This window comes from Hylobates moloch, unplaced genomic scaffold (genome assembly GCF_009828535.3).
Source record: "Hylobates moloch isolate HMO894 unplaced genomic scaffold, HMol_V3 SCAFFOLD_6, whole genome shotgun sequence".
In the NCBI taxonomy this organism is placed as follows: domain Eukaryota; kingdom Metazoa; phylum Chordata; class Mammalia; order Primates; family Hylobatidae; genus Hylobates; species Hylobates moloch.
Genome location: NW_026652281.1, coordinates 54,175,216 through 54,196,147, shown reverse-complemented (window position 1 = coordinate 54,196,147; position 20,932 = coordinate 54,175,216). Strand labels below are relative to the sequence as shown.

At 38.8% G+C, this 20,932-nt stretch overlaps 1 protein-coding gene across 7 annotated transcripts in view; it reads right to left on the bottom strand.

The window, feature by feature from the left end:
- Positions 1–20,932, bottom strand: part of FAM172A (family with sequence similarity 172 member A) — a 477,012-nt gene that overhangs the window by 408,924 nt on the left and 47,156 nt on the right. For all 7 annotated transcript variants that reach the window (XM_058440715.1, XM_058440713.1, XM_032156824.2 and 4 more), the window contains 2 exons: positions 10,156–10,257; positions 7,797–7,897 (listed from right to left, as the gene is read on the bottom strand). In XM_058440715.1, coding sequence (XP_058296698.1) covers positions 7,797–7,897; positions 10,156–10,257 — 203 coding nt within the window. The remainder of the gene's footprint in view (positions 1–7,796; positions 7,898–10,155; positions 10,258–20,932) is intronic.

The following is a 20,932-nucleotide window of genomic DNA, read 5'->3' as shown; positions in this document are numbered from 1 at the left end:
GTGGTTTATAATCAACTATGAACTCTAACAGGTGTTCTTAAATGCAGGTTTCTGATAACTTTGGAAATTGTGACGTCAGAATAGAGGAAAAAAACTTTCAGGACTCTCATGGAGACCTGAAGTGTTCCTGAATATCAAGCAGAACTAAGGAGTTAACTGAATAGACTGAACCAATAGAAAACTAAAGTAATCTTTTTAACTTTGCTTGAAACACTGATGATCTTTTCATTTTACAGTCAGGAAAACTTTTCTTTTGAGCTATTTACAGATTTTAGCAATTGAGTAAAGTATACTCCTGTGAACAAAATTTGAAGGATAGTTGCTTCTCTCTACCGGATTCTCCAAAATTTGGAAACTAGTTGTGAGTATTGTTAACTTACAGCAATATAGTTATTTGCATAAGTGCAGTAAGAATCTGTTTTCTTTTGTAACAGGACACAATTGGAAAAACCAGTTATTCTACCAAGTCTTTGACTGAAACAGCATGCTTTCCTTTAAGGAATCAAATTTGACTTGTAGAGCCAATAAAAGCCCCTTGCAGACCTGGCCTCATACTTTACCCACACAGTCCCTGTACAGGTTTCTGACTTGTGGCAAATAAAAAATGTCACTTTCTAACAGGTCCAGGAGACCCAAGTTATCTTGGGACCTCAAAAGGAGAATAATTTACCCAACTCACAGGTATTTGAGGGTACAAATCCATGGCTGGGCTCAGCTTTTAAAAAGTCTTATCTGAGATTCCCTATGGAACAGAGTTCCATCAAAGCCAATTTTTAAAGCCTAAGTGAAAAATAATTGTTCTTGCTGCACTTTATACAAATAATCAGGCCAAGTATAATAAAGCAAATTGGTCTTACCATGATTTGTCTTTAGTAAAAATGGAAAACTTGAGAGAGAAATTATGTTTCAAGAACTATGGTACACTTGTTACTAATTTCTAGCCTCATCAGTTGTTTTTAGGTTTGCTTCTGCAATTTTGGCTAACCCTGCTTATTCCTGTGAATGAACCAGTGGTCTCTGACTGCTACTCAGAAAAAACAAGAGGGTTGGGTAATGTAAAAATCTGGATCAGTAGTCTAATTCTGGGCATGTACTGGAATTGGCTAGCAACCCCACATCAGCTTGGTTCTAACAGTTGCCCAATTCATGGAACACATTCTAATTTAGTTTACTTGGGATAATTTTACTTATTTTGCTTTACTGTTGTGGAATATATTGCTGTTGTACTCTTTGTGTAGGAATGCAGAATAAGCTTACTCAATGTTTTCCTAAATTGAACACTTACTAATATTCCAGATATCACCTCTTGTTGGAACTCAAAAGTCATGAATGACCCATATCAACACTTTCTGACTGAGCTCCTCTCTACCGCCTATACAGAAAGAGATCCTCATAGTCAGGCAGGAATATCATTGCCCCTATTCAGCCTGAAGAAGTTATAGAAGACAGATCTTCATCCTTCTGCAACCCTTAGGATTAAGGGTTATCCTATAAAAGGGAGGGTGGAAATGTCACAGGCGTTTGAACCAGAGCAACTCCATCTTGAATAGGAGCTGGGTAAAATGAGGCTAAGACCTACTGGGCTGCATTCCTAGACGGTTAAGGCACTTTAAGTCACAGGATGAGACAGGAGGTCGGCACAAGACACAGGTCATAAAGACCTTGCTGATAAAACAGGTTGCAGTAAAGAAGTTGGCCAAAACCCACCAAAACCAGATGGCCATGAGAGTGACCTCTGGTTGTCTTCACAGCTATATTCCCACCGGCACCATGACAGTTTACCAATGCCATGGCAACGTCAGGAAGTTACCCTACCGAGGCAGGTGGATCACCTGAGGTCACGAGTTGGAGACCAGATTGGCCAACATGGGAAAACCCCATCTCTACTAAAAAATACAAAAATTAGCCAGGCATGGTGGTGCTTGCCTGTAACCCCAGCTACTTGGGAGACTGAGGCAAGAGAATTGCTTGAACCTGGGAGGCTGGAGTGCAGTGAGCCGAGATTATGCCACTGCACTCCAGCCTGGGCAACAGAGCAAGACTCCATCTCAAAAAAAAAATAATAATAAAATAAAATAAAAATAAAAAGGAAGTTACCCTATATGGTTTTAAAAGGGGAGGCATGAATAATCCACCCCTTGTTTAGCATATCACCAAGAAATAACCATAAAAATGGGCAACCAGCAGCCCTCAGGGGGGCTGTGTCTATGGAGTAGCCATTCTTTTCTTCTTTTACTTTCTTAATAAACTTGCTTTTACTTTACTTTATGAACTCACCCTGAATTCTTTCTTATGTGACATCCAAGAACCCTCTCTTGGGGTCTGGATCAGGACCCCTCTCCTGCAACATAAGTGTTAAAATCTTCCAATAAATTATGCCACATATAGTCTATTTTTATCAAATACTTTTAAATCACAAACGCTTTAATAGTATGAAACTTCTAGCTCTTAAATGGCAATTGAAATAATTAAAATTGTTTAGCTTAGAAACAGGAAAATTATCATTTTCTTTTCTTCAATAACAAAATACATGAAATTAGGAACATTAAAAAATCTCTAAAATGCATAGGTCCAGAATTGATACTAAACAGTTTATCTATTTGTATCACACTATTTATTATTCAACAAATATTGTGAGGACACAGAAAGTTTCCCCCAAAATTGCTTAAAAACATGCATTTTTTAAAAATGCAATGCAGGCTGGGCGCGGTGGCTCACGCTTGTAATCCCAGCACTTTGGGAGGCCGAGGCGGGTGGATCACGAGGTCAGGAGATCGAGACCATGGTGAAACCCCGTCTCTACTAAAAATACAAAAAATTAGCCGGGCGTGGTGGCGGGCGCCTGTAGTCCCAGCTACTCGGAGAGGCTGAGGCAGGAGAATGGCGTGAACCTGGGAGGCGGAGCTTGCAGTGAGCCGAGATTGCGCCACTGCACTCTAGCCTGGGCGACAGAGCAAGACTCCGTCTCAAAAAAAAAAAAAAAAAAAAAAAATGCAATGCAGAGTGATAAGTGGCATAAGAGATATACAGTAAACTCATCCCTTTATTTACTAACATTGCTTTCTTTTTTTAAACTCTACTTATTTGAGTCTTCCTAAATGGCATTCATCTTTAACGTCGTCTTAAATCATTTTTCATATAAGATAAAATAGGTAGAAAAACAAAATGGGAAGAAAAGAAATCAGGAGAGAGAAAGATTGTAACAGAAGAGATGAGGGAAGGCTTCCTAAAGGAGGAGACATTTGAGCCAAAACAGGAAGACAGATGGAGGTGGGATACAGTGACAAGGAGACAAGGACATTTCAAAGGGAGAAAACAGTGTAAGATAGAAGTATAAACTGTGAATGAAGAATAGTAGTTGGTTAAATTTCACTTGAAGGCATGGCTCAGAAATGGAAATTATGGAATATTGTAGCAAAGTATCACCATTTTTCTGAGAGAGAGTTTAATTTTTTCATTATTTTCTCTTATTTTCTCCTTTTCCCCTGTTCCTCAGCTTCCTATCTAGCCCTTTAGAAATGCAAATACAACCCTTTACCTCCCCCTCACCAGACATTCCCTACAGGGCAAGTTCATCTAACTGTGCTCCAAGAGGGATCTCTCCTCAAGAGTTGACGGTAGATTTGCAGACCAAAGTATGCCCCATGGAACTCTCACTCTGGGACAGGGAGGAGGGGGAACAGGGGGGTCGGGGGATAACCTTGGAACTCATACCCACCAGGAGGGCATGTGGAAAGCATGCCCACTTGGCCACTTTTACAACTTACTTCTACCCAGGAAGGCGACAACTTAACTGCCCAGTAGATAAGGCACCGGCTAGCAAGGAGACTCCCTGCCCTTGCTTGCTCCCTCCCCTATCTTAAAGTGCCTGCTTTCTGCTCCAAGAGTAAAGTAGTACATTTAAAGGCAGAATGTTTGTGCCTCTTTCCTCAAGCTAGCTTCGGGATAAATTCACTTTTTTTTTGTACCAGACCTCACTCCTGCTTATCGGATTCTGCACACAGCAAGCAACCTGCTTTTTGGTTACAGAATGAATGAAAAGACAGGTCCACAGATGCATTAAGTCCCACTATCATGAATTCCAAGTAACTAATTAACTATAGTGAAAACTGTGTCATTATTGATATACAACCAGAACTCATACAACTAACTTCTAAGATGTAGGAAATAAAATTCAATTAATAATTAACCTTCAACAGTGAAATCAGCAATCAAAACAAGTATTCCAAACATGACATGAGAAGAATGATGGTATGATACAAATACTGTAATAACCAGACTTTCTCTCTCCAATTCCTGGGTCTTTTTGTTGTACTGAGTTTCATGTTAGGAAAATATGTTTACTTTTGATCAAAATATTCAGGAAGAAAAAAGGTTGGTACTTAAAGCTGAGAAGTCCACTGATCTAAATAGAAACACTGCATTAAAAGTTAAATGCTATGGCCAGGCACAGTGGCTCACGCCTGTAATCCCAGCTCTTTGGGAGGCCAAGGTGGGCAGATCACCTGAGGTCAGGAGTTCGAGACCAGCCTGGCTAACATGGTGAAACCCCATCTCTACTAAAAATACAAAAATTAACCAAGTATGGTGGTAGACGCCTGTAATCCCAGCTACTCGGGAGGCTGAGGCAGGAGAATCACTTGAACCCAGGAAGTGGAGGTTGCAGTGAGCCAAGAGTGAGCTGAGGCGCCTGGCACCTGGGTGACAGAGTGAGACTCCATCTCAAAAAAAAAAAAAAAAAAAAAAAAATTAAATGTTATAATTTTGGGTAATCACTTGGGTCCAAATTGATTGTGAACACAAATGTGAAAGCAGGCACAGGAGGCATTAATGTAGATAATACAGAATATGCTCTCTCTCTCTGTAAATAACCATCAAAGTAAAAACTCAAATATTTTGATTCTTATCGACTAAGGTACACCAAAAATAAATCTGTGAGCCTCCATATATCCAAAGAATTAGGTATAAGATCCTAGGAAAAAGGAACCATTTACACATGGAATGACCTAATAAGACACATAGCTGGAGTTTAATATAGATGTTGTTAGAGGATACATATTGATGGCATAAATGATGCAGATGCCAAAAAGGACAAGGTATATTTGGAGACTAGCACCCTGTTCAAGTGAGCTGGTGGTGTACATGGCTTATGGAAAATAGTAAATAAACAGTCCCATTTAAAAACAAACACAAAAACCACAAGCTCTTTTCTAAGGCCATTATAGTATGGTTATTCTATAAACAAAATACTACCAGTTTGCAACATATAATTCAAGTGGAAATCGGTAAGCTTTTTTTTTTTTGAGACAGAGTCTCACTCCATCACCCAGGTTGGAGTGCGGTGGTATGATCTCCGTTCACTGCAACCTCCATCTCCCGGGTTCAAGCAATTCTCCTGCCTCAGCCTCCTGAGTAGCTGGGATTACAGGGGCGCAACACCACACCTGGCTAATTTTTGTATTTTTTGTACAGACAGGGTTTTACCATGTTGATGAGGCTGGTCTTGAACTCCTGACCTCGTGATCCACCCACTTTGGCCTCCCAAAGTGCTGGTATTACAGGCGTGAGCCACCATGCCTGGCCAGGTAAGCTTTTTTTACTGTGCAGCAGAAATTATTCAGGGCACTGAATATATTTAGGTTATAAATGCTGTAGAACACTAACAAGAACTGTGAAGATTCTTTAACTGTCAGATTTTACGTTGCATAGAAGCTAGCAAGTTAGCCTGCACAGTCATGGATGCTGTCAGATGACATTAGTTTTCTGGATCAGAAACAAAAATTAATCAGGGTATAGCAGGCAGCATGACCTTCATGTTCTCATGAAGTCCAATCTCTTGCTCCTCAAATCCCAAAGAGGCAGTGTCAACAGGTCCAGGTGGATGCTGAGCATGCAATAGGATTGTATCACAGCTGAGGAACTTCAAACTTAGGAAACCCAATCTTCTAAAGGGGCTACTAGCAATCCTTTGCCATCAGTGGGGGAAGGGAGGAGCATTATCTTTTTATCCTGGACAGCAAACTAATCTGCCCACTGCCTTGGAAGGAGACACAACCTCTGTCTTCGAAGCCTGTTTCCTATACAGTTGTCCTTGAAAAGATGATCCAGAGCAAAAGCTGTCAAAGTCTTTGCTCAGAGACATATAGAAATGCAGGAGATCGAAGAATTGTCTCCCAGGAAATGATATATTCTTCATGCTATTATACTTACGTTACCATATATTCTTTACGTGATAATTTAACCAAGTAGTTCATTTTTACTACTCTATTTAAAAACAAAAAAGGAATACAGAAATTTCAGCTTTTCCTTAGAAAAGTAATGTAGCTATCTAGTTATCACACTAAACTTATGTGTCCACATGCATTTTTACTAAAAATAAAGACAATATGACACAGAATGAGTAAAACTTTTCACTTTACCAAACTACTCACCTAAATGGCAAATGACATTTTCAAAGGTTCCTACAAGCAGTACCATGTGAAGTACCTAATGTTCACAAGGCCTACTCCTTTATCCAGTCAAAGACAAGTAGGTTAAATTCAACTTATTAGCCAAATATCAATATTCTTCACACAAATAAACACCGGAAAGAAAACTTATTCATTCTGGCATAGTAGGGGATTCAACCTCTTAAAAACATTTTTAGGCTCGGCGCAGTGGCTCACACCTGTAATCCCAGCACTCTGGGAGGCCAAGGCAGGCGGATGACTTGAGGTCAGGAGTTCAAGACCAGCCTGGCCAACATGGTGAAACCCCATCTCTACTAAAAGTACAAAAAAATTAGGTGGGCACGGTGGTGCGCGCCTGTAGTCCCAGCTATTCAGAGACTGAGGCACGAGAATCGCTTGAACCAGGGAGGCACAAGTTGTAGTGAGCCAAAAACAAAACAAATTTAAAAAATCAAATTAGAATTTTGCATAAATTTGTTTTCTTATGTAATGACCCACTACAAAATATTATAGTCATGGGAAGTATAAGTTTGTGTAAAAACAGAAGTTTTTTCTTTTTTTTTTTTTTTTTTTGAGATAGGGTCTAACTCTGTCAGCAAGGCTGGAGTGCAATGGTGTGATCACAGCTCCCTGCAGCCTTGACTTCCTGGGCTCAAGTGATCCTGCCACCTCAGCCTCCCAAGTAACTAGGACTATAGGCACACACCACTATTTCTGGCTAATTTTTTTATTTTTTGTAGAGACATGGTCTCGCTATATTGTCCAGGCTAGTCTCAAACTCCTGGCTTCAAGTGATTCTCCCGCCTTGACCTCCCAAAGTGTTGGGATTATAGGTGTGAGCCACCACAGCTCGCCTAAAAACAGAAACTTTTTTTTTTTTTTTTTTTTTTTTGAGACGGAGTCTTGCTCTGTCACCCAGGCTGGAATGCAATGGCGCCATCTCAGCTCACTGCAACCTCCGCCTCCCGGGTTCAAGCGATTATCCTGCCTCAGCCTTCCTAATAGCTGGGACTACACGTGCGTGCAACCACACCCAGCTACTTTTTGTATTTTTAGTGGAGACAGGGTTTCACCATGTTAGCCAGGCTGGTCTTGATCTCTTGACCTCGTGATCCACCCGCCTCGGCCTCCCAAAGTGCTGTGATTACAGGCGTGAGCCACTGAACAGAAACTTTTAAACTGAGAATATGCTTCTAACATAACCACTAAAAATAAACAAACAAACAAAAAAACCTTTTTGGAATCACATTTTGTAGAAAGAGTGCATAAACTGCTGCATCTTCAAAACTTTTATTCTGAATATTTAAAATTGGGAAAAACAAAGTTAAAGTAGTATATGTAACATACCTCTCCTAGAGCCTCGTATCTTTTCTGGTTCCATCTGTGCAAATCTTCCCGGTAGTTAAAAACAAATGGTTCCCCAGTTTTTATGTGTCTTAACTGTCCCTCTAAGAAGATAAACAAACAATATTGCTATACTTCAAAGTATATTTACAATAATTAGACAGTACAACAAAGAATGTCTGATAAAAATTTAAAATAACTTTCTCTGAACAGTTTATCTTTTTCATTAGATTTTTTTCTTCAGATGTTACTATGATGCAAACATACAGATTATATAACTAATAATCGTCCCCAAGTACTCAAAAGTTATTCTTCTTGAACTTCATGTCTCTAATCTAAAGCAAACTAACAATATTTTAAGGCCTAATATGTATAAAGACCTCTCTAGCTATTGCTATGAACATGGGCCCAGTCCTCAAGAAGCTTAGAGGTTACCTGAGGAGTAAAAGCATAAATATTAAGAAGTTAAGCAACTTTTCAGGAAGCTAAACAATCAAGATTAAAATACGTCAACAGTCTAAAAATCTGCCACTGGCGATTCATATAGACAATAAAGTCTAGAATGATTTTGGAAACATGAAAACTATCTGTGGGCTAGAAGAGGTTTAGAAGGTTTCAGTGAGACTTCTCAACTAGGTCTTCAAATACAGGTAGAATGTCAAATGAAAACCAGAGAGAAGCAGTGAGCTAACACAGGCTCAGGCTATCAAATCTCACTCACACAAAGCAAAGATCTTTATGGATAATGGCTAAGCTTTACTAATAATTTCAAGGGTACAAGGAATCAAGAAGCACAGGCAAGGCAGGGAGAAGTCTGCAGCATCTGGTCATTTCCCCCAGGTCCTTTCCTCTCACTGGATAGCACTCTCAGGCCCAAAGTAGATGAGGACTCTACGTGATGCATACAGGTAACCTCACACGCTGGTGAGCATTTGGGTTATAAAATATTTCCATTTTATGTGCCAAAGAGTTGTCCTGCTTATGTGATATTCTTCAGAGAAACTTTCCTCATATCTAAACCAGTCATCCTGCTCAAAGTATTCTATAGAAAAGGACTCTCCTCAGAGCAAATATTAATCTACATTTTTATTTATTTATTTATTTTTAGATGGAGTCTCGCTCTGTCACCCAGGCTGGAGAGTACAGTGGCCCAATCTCAGCTCACTGCAACCTCCGACTCCCAGGTTCAAGAGATTCTCATGCCTCAGCCAACAGTAGCTGGGACCACAGGCGCATGCCACCACACCGGGCTAAATTTTGTATTTTTTAGTAGAGATGAGGTTTCACTATGTTGTCCAGGCTGGTCTTGAACTCCTGACCACAAGTGATCCACCCGCCTCTGCCTCCCAAAGTGATGGGACTGCAGACATGGGCTACCGTGCCTGGCCAGTCTAATTTATTAAATGAGTTAATTATCAGCATGTTTATAAGGAGAAAAGATGAAGCCACTTGTCTCCTGGACAGGACTTTTTCCCCAGGGGTATTCCCGGGGTAATCAGGAGAGAAATACACTACAGGCCAATTGCTTAAACTCCTCTTCCCCTCCATGCAAAAAATATTACTACTTCTACTGGCATAAAATAACTTTTATTAAAAAGTATAAAAATTAATATCAGAGAAAAGATCAAAGTTTCTAGTCTCTTATTTTAAACTCAACATCTCAGTACACGATGACTGTCACCATAACTCTTAATATCTATAACTGATATTGGAAAGGAATATCCACTAATATAGTGATGACAAATCACCAATTCAGTTCATGCAGAACAACCAATAGAAAACTACAACTCAGATGCACCTACTCTGTAATAACATTACCCTTCAAGTGTAAGGGTGTATTACACATGATTCTCTGTTCCAGAAACATCCTTGCAATCTACAGTATGTTCCTCCACATCCCAAGTGTAAAGGTTATTTTATTCAGGACTGAATTAATAAATTTTAAAACAAGGATGTTGCCTGAAAAACCATGGAAAACTACTTTAAAACATTGTCACAGATAATTATTGCCAGACACTTTATTCTAAATAACATGTGAAACAGTAGCATCTTTATCTATAATTTAATTAGGAGTTCAAATTGGATACCAGGGAGTTGAACGCTCAAGGTTGAAATGCATAAGCCGAATCAAATTCATAACCATTAGTTTACGTAACTTGACAACTACAGAAAATTGTTACTTGGTTCTTTCACTTGAATGAAGAATTTCACCATGCAAGGATGTCATTATTTCTCAAAAGAATACAGAAAACATTCTACTTGGCCTTTAAAAGTAGCAAATAATATCTGTCTTATTATTCTATGAGCATTGTTAAATAAATTTTGCATATACTATATATATATATATATATACACCACTTACTTTCATTAAAAGCATATTCAAATCCTTCCAGGGTATCAGGAAAATCAAGAGGCGGTTCATCTTTTTTCATTAGTTCGTCCAAATCTATCCTAGATAATAAATCTAGAAAAGAAATGATACGAAATCTACTTATATTCATTTTCATAGTTTGTAACAAAGATTTTAATTTAATTTAAAGTATTCTTTGTTCTATTAATTTTTATGTGTTGCTTTAACTGATAATGCTACTAAATTGAATTCCCAAAATACTATATTATGATCAAGCACAATATTAACATAAGCACCTTCAAAATCATAATTCTAAAAACAACAACTCAGATTCTGTACACCATTATATTAAACTTTAACTTCTTCCCTTCAAAATAGACAGCTATTAATTTGTACCTTATTAACCTCATTTAAAAGTTTCAGACATTAATATGACTTTTCAAAAGTCATCAAATCTTATATATAACTGAAACATTTATGAATAAAGAAACTTATAAATGTAAATAGTATTAATACAGCATATTATTCCATTTTTAGGGGGAAAACTGTTAAAATAAAACATGCTAACTAGCAAAAATTATTTCACATAGTTTCTATTCTTCACATCATTTGAATCCACGCAACCAAAAAAACTCTGTCAAGGAGTTTTTCTTTTTCTTTTTTCGATGAGATCTCACTCTGTCACCTAGGCTGGAGTGCAGTGGCACAATCTTGGCTCACTCTCCAACCTCCGCCTCCCAGGCTCAAGTGATCCTCCCACCTCAGCCTTCCGAGTAGCTGGGACTACAGGCAGGTGCCCCCATGCCGGGTTATATTTTGTGTTTTTCACAGAGATGGGGTTTCACCATGTTGCCCAGGCTGGTCTCAAACTCCCGGACTCAAGTGATCTGCCCACCTCAGCCTCCCAAAGTGCTGGGATTACAGGCTTAGCCGCCATGCCTGGCCGAGTTTTGGAGTAATTTTAGATTGATGGAAAAGTTGAAAGACAGTACGAAGAGTGTGTTATACCCTTTACTCACTGTCCCCTATTAGTAACATTTTATAACATCATGGCACATTTGTCAAAATGAAGAAACTAATATTGGTACATTACTACAAGCTAAAGTCCAGGCATTATTCATATTTCACAAGTTGTTCCATTAATGTTCATTTTCTTTTCCAGGATTCCATTCAGGACACCACATTACATGTAATTATTATCTCTCCCCAGTCTCTGTGGTCTGTGACAATTCTCAATCTTCCCTTCTTTTCCATGATCTTGACAGTTTTGAGGACTGTGTCAGGTATTTTATAGAATGACCCTCAATCTGGGTTCGTCTAATGTTTCTGCTTATGATTAGACCAGGGTTATGATTTCTGGAAAGAATATCACTGAGGTTAACTGCCATTCTCAACAGATCATGGCAAGGGGAACATGATATCAACAGGACATCACCAATGATGCTAACCTTCATTACCCAGTTAAGGTACTATATGTCAGGCCTCTCCACTGTAACGTTACTGTTTTTTCCTCTTCATAATCTATTCTTTCGAGGTGACTATGTCTGGCCCACCCTCAGGGAAAAAGAGGAGGAATTATTCTCTACCTCCCATAGCAAAGAACATCTAAATATATTATTGGAATTATTCTGTATAGAAGATTCATCTCTCTTCATCCATTTACACATTTATTCAATCACTTATTTGTATCAGTATGGACTTGTGAACACTTATTGTATACTTTAGGTTACAATCCAATACTACATCATTCATTTTGCTCCTCAAATTGTTCCAGCCACGACTATTGTAAGCTCTTTTTTAGATGTCTCCTGTGTCCCTTTGACATGTTCTTACCTTTTTGCTTTTCATGCACTTCCTTACTTTCTACTACTAAAAGATGCTCCAGCCTCATCTTGTATCTTTCCTGCACCAGCCCTAGAATCAGTGTGTCAATAAGCATTTAATATCTTTTAGGCTCATATTGTAGGATGAGGCAAAAGTTCTCACTATCTGTCACCACAGAGTCATTTATAAATCACACAAAAATTTTAAAACTTCAAATTTACTCATTTCCAAACAGATGTGGAATCATTTTTGTCTAATCAATAAATAAAGGTTAGTTAGGTTTTGAGCCTCTTCATTCTAACTCAAGTTCCTAAAGACAAACGCTCTTAGAATATGTTGTGAGGCAAACCAGTCCCTTTCCTACGAAAGAAATATCTCAGAAATAACACTTTATTTCCATCTCTCACAGAAATATAACAAATCCTTCTGTATGGAACATCATCAAAATATGCTAGAGAAAAAAGTATTTTGTCTACCTCCAGTCACTAACCTCTCTCTGTAGAACACAAAAACAAGCCATCAAATGCTTCATTAAAAGAATCGCTGTTTAGCACTCTTCAAACTCTTATATCAAATTCAACTCACATAAAAATACACTATCCTCAATACAAAAAAAAGTTTGTACACTCTAGTAAGACAAAAATGTCGCATATACTGGGCTTAAAAAGGGACATATGCTGATGATTCTTCATTCATTAGTAAAGTTCTTACCACCTTGTAAATCTTTTCAAAATAAAGCCAGAGAGTTTTAATATCAAAAATTGACTTGCAGTAGCTAGAATGTTCTCACTTTCCTTCTTCCAATGAATTGAGGCTCTGGGGCAAAATCAGATTCCTTGACTTCACAGTCATCTACAATTCACAACTTACAAACCTTTTTAATCAGACATCGAAACTGTCCATACATAAGCAGATTTTGCTTCTAATAGCTCTTTTCTGTATCTTCTAGCTTAGACCATCAATGCAGCCTTACATCTATATATCACTTTAAAGATTTCAAAGCACTTTCATATACATTACTTCATTTGATCATCACAATCCTATGAAATAGTAACAAGTATTATCATATTCACTGTCTTTCAGACAAGAAAATGAACTCAGGTAAAATGGCTTGTCCAAAATCACAGCTTAGTAGTAGATGGGATTAATAAAATAAACATATCCCTCAAAGCCAAAGTCAGCACTCTTTCAAAATCACCATACTAATTCTATATGCTATATCAACCTTATAATACTCTAGATCCCCTTTTCTCTGATTATATAAACAGTTATGAATGCAAAATATGCTTTGGCTTTGCTCAAAATGTTCCTTTGAATGATACAATGAACAACTAAATAAAAAGACGTTCCTCAAATTTTTCCTGTCAACTAGAGAACCTGATATAGATTTTTTTATTTCATTAGCGTTGAGAAGACATATAGAAAGGAACTGTCAGAAATTATTTTTCTGCTTTGCAAAAGAAAAGCAATAAAGTTGCATTTTACCCTGAGACTGGGTTCCAAAGTCAGATTATGCAAAAATCGAGTATAATGAAAGATTTCCATTGAAAATCCCTTCAATAACCTATAAAATACAATAGATTTGAATCCATATAATCTAAATATGCATCAGATATGACACGACTGTTTTTAAAGCATGGCTCTAGTGGTTAAAGTGATCCAGCAACTAGAATTCTAAACCTCAACTAAGCACATAAAACAACTGTATAAAAATACCATTTCATACCCAAAAGGAAGCAGGAACTCAAACAGATATACTTGTACATTAATGTTCATAGGAGCATTATTCACAATAGTCAAAAGGTAGAAGCACCCCAAGTGTACATAGATGGGTGAATGGTATGATGGTTAATTTTATGTGAGACTGGGAAATAAGGTAACCAGATATTTGATTAAATATTATTCTGGGTGTGACTGTGAGGATGTTTCTGGATAGGATTAACATTTGAATGGGTAGACTTAGTAAAGCAGATTCCCTCCTCAATTTGTATGGGCCTCATCCAACTGGATGAAAGTGTGTATAGAGCAACAACGCTGAGCAAAGGAGAATTCACTCTCTCTCTGCCGATCCTCAAGCTGGGATATTAGTCTTCTGCCTTCAGATTTAGACTGGAACTCACACCATCAGCTCTCCTGACTTGAACTTTACTATCAGCTCTCCTGGGTCTCCAGCTTGCTGATAACAGAACTTGGGTCTTCTCAGCCTTCATAATTGTTTGAGTCAATTCTTTGTAGTAAATATTTCCTTAATAAACAAAGACCTTCTTACACAAAACTGATGTACCTTGAAGATATTATGCAAAGTGAAATAAGCTGACACAGAAGGACAAATATTATATGATTGCACATTTCTGAGATACCTAGAGTCATCAAGCTTATAGAGACAGAAAGTAGAATGGTGGTTGCTGAGGGCTGGGCAGAGAGGGGAATAGGGAGTTATTGTTTAATGGGTACAGGGTTTCAGTTTTGCAAAGTGCAGAGTTCAGGAGATGGATGGTGGTGATGACTGCACAACAATGTAAATGTACTTTATGCTACTGAACCCTATATTTAACAACAGTTAAAATGGTAAGTTTTACATTATGTCTATTTCACCATGATAAAGTGCCATTTGGCATCTTTATTTTTAAAAACTGTATTAAATAAATGAGTATTTAAAACACTATTGGAATTCTACTTCTGGCCAAAATAGAATAACAGGAACTGAATTATTTTCACTTTCCTTAAACAACTGGAAAGCAAGAAGACACATGTAAAAGAACAGTTGGACAACAGGCAGCCAGAACTGAGAGAAAAAGAAACAAATGACATAAACCCCTTGATGCCCTAGCTTACTGCCTGGAGACAGTTTAAGGCACAGCAGGAAGAAGAACCCAAACAAAGAATGAAGACCCTGCTGAGCTGATGATACAGAGATCAGAATTTGAATAATCCAAGGTGGCTGGATTTGGAAGCAGAGAAGGAGCGCAGGGGAAACTGTTTAGAAAGAGAGACTGCTGGGCAGAATTTCAGAGGGATTCACTCATGTCTTTGACTATTTATTCATACACACGGAGAAAAAAAAATTACCCAAGGACAGGGAAAGCAGCAGGCTGAACAATTTCTTAAGCACACACAGAGCTGCAAATATATATGCCTATCAGCCCTAGAGAAAGGAAACTCTAAAACTGTCATATCAAAGATTAAAAAAACAAGCCTCCAAGAAAAAAAAGATACAAATATTTTAAATACCTGTCAGAACAAAGCCCAACATTCTTTAAAATAATACCAAAAAGCAAAGCAAAACAAAATTTAAGCACCAACTTATTCTTTAAAGGAACAGAACAAAATCCAGCACCCAACAATGTATAATTTACAATGTCTGGCATCTATGAAAAATGATAAGGCATGTAAAAAGGTAAAAATTATGATCCACAAACATGAAGAAAATCAATCAATAAACCAAGAAATGATAAAGATAAAGGAATTAGAAGGAAAAAACATCTACTTCAATGTGATCTGTATGTTTGAAAAAAATGTTTAATCATTAATATACCAAAGTGAGAACTGGAAGAAATTTAAGCTTCTATATATAAAAAAATTCTATCTAAAATTAAAAACAGACTGTTAAAAATTCACAGCAAATACAATTACAGAAGATGAGATCAATGAACTTTGAGACCTAACAGCAGAATTATCCAAAATGAAGCAGAGAAAAATAATAGTTTAAAAACGAAAAAGTATCATTGACCAGTGTGACAATGTCAAGTTGTCTAATACATTTTAAGTGTGTTCCAAGATGAAATCAATGCTGGGAAGTGACATAGTTTGGATGTTTGTCCCCTCCAAATCTCATGTTGAAATGTGACCTGCAATGTTGGAGGTGGCCCTAGTGGGAGGTGTTTGGGTCATGGGGGCAGATTTCATGGAAATAATTTCTCACTCTATGAGTTCCCTGAGATCTGCTTGCTTAAAAGAAGGTGGCACTTCTTCTTTCTCTCTCTTGCTCCCTCCCTCTCACCATGTAACATACGGATACCCCTTTGATCTGCCATGATTGTAAGCTTCCTCAGGCCCTCACCAGAAGGAGATGTCAGCACTATGCTTCAGGTACAGCCTGCAGAACTGTAAGTCAAATAAACCTCTTTTCTTTTAAATTACCCAGTCTCAAGCATGCCTTCATAGCAACGCAAACAGACAAACACAGGAGGGAGACTGAGAACTGAGGGGAAAAAAAAAAAACCATTTTTTAAAAAGTGGATGACATGTTTTCCAAATATGATGAAACTTTAAGACCACAAATCCAAGCAGAATAAACACTGAGAAAATGATACAAAGGTATATCATAATTACATTTCTGAAAATAGGTGATAAAGATAAAATCTTAGGGCCAGGCATGGTTGCTCATACCTGTAATCCCAGCACTTTGGGAGGCCAAGGTGGGTGGATCACTTGAGGTCAGGGGTTTGAGACCAGCCCAGCCAACATGGCGAAACCCCGTCTACCAAAAATACAAAAATTAGCTGTGGTGGCACGCGCCTGTAATCCCAGGTACTCGGGAGGCTGAGGCAGGAGAATTGCTTGAACTCGGGAGGCAGAGGTTGCAGTGAGCCGAGATCGTGCCACTGCACTCCAGCCTGGGTGACAGAGTGAGACTGTCTCAAAAAAAAAAAAAAAAAAAAAAAAAAAAAAAGATAAAATCTTAGAAGCAGATAGAGAAAAAAGGAACAAAGATAATAATGACAGAAGACTTTTCAGGAGCTATGCAAACAAGACAATGGTGCAACCTTTTTCAACTAAAGAAAAAAAAAAGTCCATCAACCTGGAATTCTATGCCAACCAAAAGCATCTTTCCAAATAGAAGAAATAAAGATTTTTTTCAGACACAAAAAAGCTGAAATAATTTATCACCAGCAGGCCTGCAAAAGAAAATGGTAAGAAAAGTTCTTTGGGCTGAGGCAAATGATACTAAACAGAAATATGTATCCACATAAAGAAATAATGTATACTTCAAAAGAAAATTATATGACTAAATAAAAGCATTTATCTCATTGTTAAATCTCTTCAACAGGTAATAGTAAAACAGAGGATATCACTACAGACCCTGCAGCCATTAAAAAAACAAGAAGGAGGCCAGGCGCAGTGGCTCATGCCTGTAATCCCAGCACTTTGGAAGGCCAAGGCAGGCAGATCACGAGGTTAGGAGTTCGAGACCAGCCTGACCAACATGACCCCGTCTCTACTAAAAATACAAAAATTAGTCAGGTGTGGTGGTGTGCACCTGTAATCTCAGCTACTCAGGAGGATAAGGCAGGAGAATCACTTGAACCTGGGAGGCGGAGGTTGCAGTAAGCCGAGATCGTGCCACTGCACTCCAGCCAGGGCCTCAGAGCAAGATTCCATCTCAAAAAAAAAAAAAAAAAAGAACAAGAAGGGAATATTAGTGACAAATTAGTGACAATCCTATACACATAAATTACACAAATTAGATGAAATGGTCCGAGACCTTAAAAACCACAAACTACTAAAACTCATCCTATATAAAATAAACAATATGAATAGTCTTATGACTATTAAAGAAAATGAATTTGAATTAAAATCTCACCCCAAAATTTTTCAGGTCAAGAAAGTTTCACTGGAGAAATCTCCAAAATACTTAAAAATAAATTAGTACCAATTCTACACACTATCTTCCAGTAAATAAAACAGAGGTGAGTATTTCCTAAATCACGTTAGAAGATCAGTATTACCCTGATAACAATTCTAGACAAAGACAGTACAAAAAAAGAACACCCCAGTTCAATATCTCTAATGAACCTGGACACCAAAATCTTCAACAAAATATTAATTCAAAACCAGCAGTATATAAAAACAAATTACATCAGAACCAAACAGGGCTTATGACAGAATGGTTCACTATTCAAAAAATCAACATGTAATCCACTATTTCAACAGGCTACAGAAGAAAAAATACATGACCCTATCAATTGATGCAAAAAATAAAAGCATTTGACAAAAATTCAACACTCGGCCAGGCGCGGTGGCTCGCACCTATAATCCCAGCACTTTGGGAGGCCGAGGCAGGTGGATCACGAGGTCAGGAGATCAAGACCATCCTGGCTAACACGGTGAAACCCCATCTCTATTAAAAACACAAAAAATTAGCCGGGCGTGGTGGCGGGCGCCTGTAGTCCCAGCTACTCAGGAGGCTGAGGCAGAAGAATGGTGTGAACCCAGGAGGCGGAGCTTGCAGTGAGCCAAGACTGCGCCACTGCACTCCAGCCTGGGCGACAGAGTGAGACACCGTCTCAAAAAAAAAAAAAAAATCAACACTCAGTCATGATTAAAACCTCCCAGCAAGCATCGAATAAAAGGGACTTCTTCAACATGATAAAGAGCGTTTACCAAAAAACTTACAACTAACATAATGCTTAACAGCGAAAGACAATCCCTTTCCCTCAAGGTTGAAAACAAGAAAGAATATCCATCCTCACTATTCTTATTCAACATAGTACTGAAAGTCCTAGTCAACACAGGCCACGAAGAAAAATAAAAGGCACACAGATTGGATAGAAACATTATCCAATTTGCAAATGACATGATTGTCTACGTAGAAAATGCCAAGGAATCTACAAAAGAATCTCCTAGAACAAACAAGCAAGTTCAGGAAGATCACAGTATATAATATCAACACACAAAACTTAACTGTATTTTCATAAACCATCAATAAACATGTGCGAACTGAAATTATAAACATAACACCATTTATAATCACTCCAAAAAATTAAAATACTTACATATAAAGCAAATAACAGGTATAGGATTTACATGCTGAAAATTACAAAGTGCTAATGAAAGAAATCAAGGAAGATTTAAATAGACATATCACGTGAATGGATTAGAAGACTCAATATTGTAGATATCGATTCTCCCCAAATTTATCTAAAAGTTTAAATACAATTTCTATCAGAATCGCAGTAAAGTTTTTTGCAGATATATACAAGTATATTCTAAAATGTATATATAAAGGCAAATGATCTAGAATAGCTAAACAATTTTCTAAAAGAATAAAGGAAGAATCACTCTGTTCAATGTTAACTTACTATATAGCTACTGTAATTAAGAGAGTATGGTATTGGTAAACACATAGATCCAGGAAACAAAATAAAGAACTCAAAAACAACATCCAAATATGCCCAATTCATGGTTGACAGGCATAAAAAAGCAATTCAAAGATGAAAAGACAGTCTTCTTCACAACTGGTGCTGGTATAAGAGGACATCAAAATGATAAAAATGAACCTCAACCTATATCTCACATCTTACATAAAATTTAACTCAAAATGAGGGGGAGGTGCTTCAAGAAGGCTGCCTAGAGGCATTTGGTACTCACCTCATCTACAAAGAAGAGCCAAAATGCAAGTAAATAATCACATTTCAAACAGGTCATCGAAGATAGAACACTCTAATTTAACAGAAAATTGACAAGAAACACCCAAAAAGCAAGGATAAAAAGGGAAAGGAGGCCACCTGCTTAGCTGAGATCAGCTGGGAGCCTGGAGAGGCTCCCCAATGCGGGAAAAGGATAAGTGAAAGACCCCCAGCAGTTCAAATTCCCACCACAGACTCCTGCAATCCTAGCCATGCAAGAGCCCCTCAAACCCCATGGGCCCTGAGAATAAAGTAGGAAGCCGCCGAAGATGGTGCAATGCCATGGCTCTAGAGAAGGAGCTCATGCTGAGCCACACACAACTCCTGAGTCCCAAGCAGCTACGGTAAGGTGCCATTTTGAGAGCCCTGCCCCTATAGAGCTGCATTCTGTCCCCAGGGGCCAACAGCCCCACATCTCCACATCACTGGACCCCCACTGACATCACCTGCCTACAGCAACTGCTGCAGCTGGCTAATGCCACCTGGGCAAAAACGCAAGCCATTAGCAGCAACCCCATTGCCCCAAGCAGCAAAACCATGGCACATTTTCACATGTCCTGAGGATACACTCCCCTAACCATGGCAGCCCCACAGCAGGCTGCTGCCACTGGGGCCAAAGCACAAGCGAAGCATGCAATCCCAACCATTTATCTATGGCTAGAGCCACTAAAAGCAACTTCACCCTCCCTAGTATAGGGCGGTGCTGCAGTCACTGCCGAACCTACTTGAGCATTCCACTGAGGGGCCTAAAAATAACCCCACCCCCGCCTACCAGAGCCAAGGTCTACATGTACCACAGGTAGGGGGAAGAGGGCAGGTCCACCTGGCCTGGCACACCCCCTAGCAAGAGCCTGAGCATGCCATCCAGGGGCCTGGGGATTGCCAAGCACCAGTCCACCACCACTGTCACCTACGCACTCCTCCTAGGGGACTCAGAATGGGCCCATCCAATTGCTGCTACCAACATAGTCGTAAACCTCACACATGCCACCTGCAGGCCTGGGCACTGCCTAGCCTGTCATAGCTACCATCAACAAAATCGTGAACTGCTCAGAACTCAGAGGTTAGTCCTACTACTGATACTACCATAGCCCGTACCATACCCACTGTTCAGACCCAAGAACCCATCCACTGGCCTGACCCACTGATGCCACTATAGGCACACAAGTAAGCCAGCTAGAGATCCAACAATCAACTGCAATAGACTACCCAACACCAGTGCCAGCATATGCCTCCCTGGAACCTAAGGACAGGCAGGCTGTGCCTGCACTGCCAACACTAAAGCCCAAGGAATAGCCTACCTGGTATCCCTGTCCCCAGCAAAACCTCACCACAGCCTCCACTAACAACTGCGCTCTAAGCCACTGACACCACTAATGTGGTTTACAGCTGAAAAAATCATACAGAAATTACATGACTGCACACACCCAGAATCAAAGCCAAAGTACTCTACTCAACCAACACCATAGATACATTTTAAGAAAAAAATCATCCATTATGACAGCAAATTCAAAAAATTGGAAGAATTGATTGTCACACCAGATACCCAGATATCA